Source organism: Osmerus mordax, chromosome 8, assembly GCF_038355195.1.
Source record: "Osmerus mordax isolate fOsmMor3 chromosome 8, fOsmMor3.pri, whole genome shotgun sequence".
Lineage (NCBI taxonomy): Eukaryota > Metazoa > Chordata > Actinopteri > Osmeriformes > Osmeridae > Osmerus > Osmerus mordax.
Window position 1 is genome coordinate 4,124,756 of NC_090057.1, and position 3,641 is coordinate 4,128,396.

Below are 3,641 nucleotides of genomic sequence, written 5' to 3' on the forward strand. Positions count from 1 at the left end.
TTCTGAAAATCCCTATTGAGGATAAAGTAATATTATTTTATTGGGACAAGCTAAACGTAAGCCATTGTTGCCATCTTTAATAAATGTTTCGAAAATATTAACTACTGACAATCTACGTTCTTTGGCTAAATAACCACAACACATTGTAGACTCTGTTTCAGATACCGATACTGTTCCTCTGATGATGGCCCTGACACCGTGGCTTTTGTTCACACTTCACATTGAAATTGACCCTGGCCCTACGTGAGAGGCAACAGGGAGGTGTTACTGGAAGATTTCCCGAAGGGTGATACTGCTTATCACTCCCACATCTCCAAACAGTCATGTACGGAGCTCAAGACGTTTGCATTGCAGAGCGACACACATAGTAACTAGCGTCTACACGAGCACACGATGGACTAATTGAGTGAAACAATTCAGAAGTTTATAATATACATGTCGTCCATCCCGAAACAGCTTACGTTACGCCCTGGAAACATGTTTATACCAACTTCAGGTAAGGAACATTTAAATGAATTACGTTATCAACAATTCGATGAAGAAAGACGTGCACAGAGAAAAGGAGGACAGATTATTTGAAAACTGGTGACTGTATACAATGCAACTTTTAAATATATTCACGAAAGCTTAAATACAATTGCCTTGCTTTCAAAACACAGATGCTACTTTGTCGATGTATAACCTAGGCCTAGTTCTCAACGTTTGCTATTAAAGAGCTGTCCTTTATTATAAACGAATACTTCAGATCAGGGTTGACTGCCAAAAGAGACAATACAAACAGTATTAGATTACCACACGGTTGTGCTTCAGGAGTGCTATTTCTCTTTCACAAACGCAAGCAGTGCTCCTTTTTACGTTAGTGTAGCTTGAGATTCAATGCAACAAACTAAAACATAGCTTCGCCGGAGGTCTAATTTCCAATAGAGTAGCGTAGTTTCTAGCAAAAAGTCAATAATAAAAAATAAATAAAAACTAGATATTTGTGGTTTTGTATTTGTAAATGCAGTCTTCTAAAGCCTTGATCTCTCTTTCACTCCTCACACATACTCTACTCTTTGTTAAATAAATAAATTGTAGCCTAATAAAAACGTAACTCCCCACTAGGTATGGTCCAGAGGAGTGAGGTGGTGCTGTCAGTCCTGGGAGAGCTACAGGAGGCAACCGAGAGCCCGGGCCTAGATGCCCTTACCACTGTGGCCTTGGAGGTGGATCGGGTCCTGGCATCCCTCTCCCTTCCCAACACCCCATGCCATGAGTTTCCTGACTGGACTGGCATCGATAGGATGGCCCACAGCCTGTACCCAGCAGATGCCCCCGGGGGCCTGCTGCCCCTGGTCTGTAAAGGTGAAGGCAACCTGCTGTTTGATGCTGCTAGCATGATGCTGGTAGGAACCACCAGTATTAGCATGGAGCTGCAGGTGAGTGAGCAAGTGCAGGGAATGTTTTTAATGCTGCTGTCTCTGTTTGTTCTGATTGCTAATGAGGTTTGCGTTTTGTTTGTCGTTTACATGCTTGTATTTGTGACTGTGTACTTGCCTTAAGATGGATGTCTCCTATCCCTGCAGGTTAGGACTGTGGTGGAGATGTTGCTCTGGAAGAGGTACTACCTATGTGGGATGATAGACTCCAAGGTGATGATCCAAGCAGCTCGCTTCAGCCTCTGTGCAGAGGAGTCAGAAGAGATGCTCAACCTTCCCATGACTGTCCTGGAGGCCATCTTTGATGCGGACATCAAAGCCTCCTGTTTCCCAGGCTCCTTCGCCAACATGTGGCACGTGTACGCCCTCTCCTCGGTCCTGCGGTGTAACATCTACTCGGTCTATCCCATGTTCAACTTCAAGATTCGACCGTACTTCAACCGCCTCATTCGCCCCAGAACGTGTCCTAAGAACCTGGACCCAGTCACTATCCACATCATGTGGTCAGGTGAGCTACAGTATGGGTCTGTGTTCAAGCCCCACCATTTTGTGGCGTTGGTAAAGGCGAGCGACCTCCGCATAGGTAGTCCCAACAGCAGCCAGAGGGCCCGTCCCCTAAAGACCCTGGAGCTGTTGAACCAGGATGTCAAGCTGTCCTACTCCAGCCTGAAGGACAACTACAACATCCCCAAAAGCACCTTCTACCGCTGGAAGCGGCAGACCCAGGAACACCGCAAAAAGTCCGCGGTCAGATACGAGGCAAAGCAGGTCCTTCAAGCCAGCTATCTGCAGGGTAACCTCATCCCTTTCCTCAAGTTCAAGGAGTTCTTCCCGGAGATCTCCAGGTCAACGTTCTCTGCCTGGAAGCATGAACTGCTGCTGTCCGGTGGAAGCTTCTCTGGTTCCTCGGCTGGGGAGGTGAGTCCTGGGGAGAGCACCGAGCAGGAGACCTGGTCTTCTCCAGAAGGGAAGCACGAGAAGCCAGATCAGCATGATAGCGTGGCCGGCCTGTTTGGCCTCAACTCCGACAAGCTGGAGGGAGAGAGGGCCCAGACTCTGGCCCACATGCAGGAGGCCAAAAGGTGTCTGCAGAATTGCATTGCCATGAACACCTCCTTCCCCTTCAGACTCTTCAAAAGGAATTTCCCCGGGATATCTCGATCCACCTACTACAACTGGAGAAGAGAGGCCATGCTGTTCAACCGTGGCTACAAAGCTGGGAGCAGCGAAGAAAGCTCAGATCCCGACAAGAGCCAAAGTCCAAAAAATGGTCTGACCACGACAGAGAATCATGCTGCCGTCTCCAGAGGGAAGATTTGGAGACGCAGCCACAGAGGTTTCAAAGTAAACTATCTCTTAAAGAAGAAGTTCAGAGATACTGCCAAGCTCCGTGTCCAGAAATTAAAATGGTCGCTGTCAAAGTTTAAACTCAACTACCCCTCCCTATCACCCAGCTTCTATTGGCGTTGGCGCGGCAGGTCAGACAGAACCAGGAACCTGGAAATCAACCCCGAGATGAACACACCCGAGGCACAGGAAGTGCGTAGCACAGAAACAGGAAATGAGATGACGGAGAACGCTGTGAGGGAGAGCAGGATGGATCAAAGTGTGTTCTCCTTTGAGGAGAGCCCTGAGGGTCTGAAAGGCTCCATCATGACCCAGTTTGATCCCCCAGTCCCCAGGTACACCTTGCCCAGCAAGGTTGACACTGATAAGCAGATGTTTGTCATGGATGTTGTGGCTCTGGCTAACTTCAAGGCCAAAGCCAAGCTGTTTTTGCAGCAACGCTTTGAGGAGAAGTCCTTCCCCACCTTCAAAGAGTTCAGGTCCTACTTCCCCCTGACTCCACGTTCCACCTTTTACATGTGGAAGAGGGCTCTCCACCATGGTCTACCTCTGGTACATGTTTGAGTATATGAGCTGTACCAAAAGAAATGGTGCCCTTTAAGAACATTTCATGTTGACTTCTGAATCCTACTTTCTTCCAACCAAACATTCCCCCGCTAGATAATTCCAGCTGATACACTGGGCTGTTTAGAAATCTACATGTAGATACAGATTGTTCACTTCGGTGAAACCTGGTACATTGAAATTTAAATTGCAACTAGGTACACCCCAAGCATGTTGTTATTTTCACCCCCACCCCCTCCTCTTCTCTGCTCATTCTCAGCTACCGGACATTTGCACGTGTGTGAAAGGAGACCACCTCCTCAATGCTCCCAT

At 47.7% G+C, this 3,641-nt stretch overlaps 1 protein-coding gene across 1 annotated transcript; it reads left to right on the forward strand.

The window, feature by feature from the left end:
• Positions 1–453: 453 nt before the first annotated feature.
• On the forward strand, positions 454–3,329 carry vrtn (vertebrae development associated). The gene is made up of 3 exons (XM_067242371.1): positions 454–496; positions 1,105–1,418; positions 1,566–3,329. The coding sequence occupies exons 1-3, from the start codon at positions 478–480 to the stop codon at positions 3,327–3,329; spliced, it is 2,097 nt and encodes a 698-aa protein (XP_067098472.1). The 5' UTR covers positions 454–477.
• Positions 3,330–3,641: the final 312 nt, after the last annotated feature.

Coding starts and splice junctions, on each gene's coding strand:
- vrtn (XM_067242371.1), top strand. Junction 1,419..1,565: donor GTATTAGCATGGAGCTGCAG/GTGAGTGAGCAA, acceptor CTATCCCTGCAG/GTTAGGACTGTGGTGGAGAT.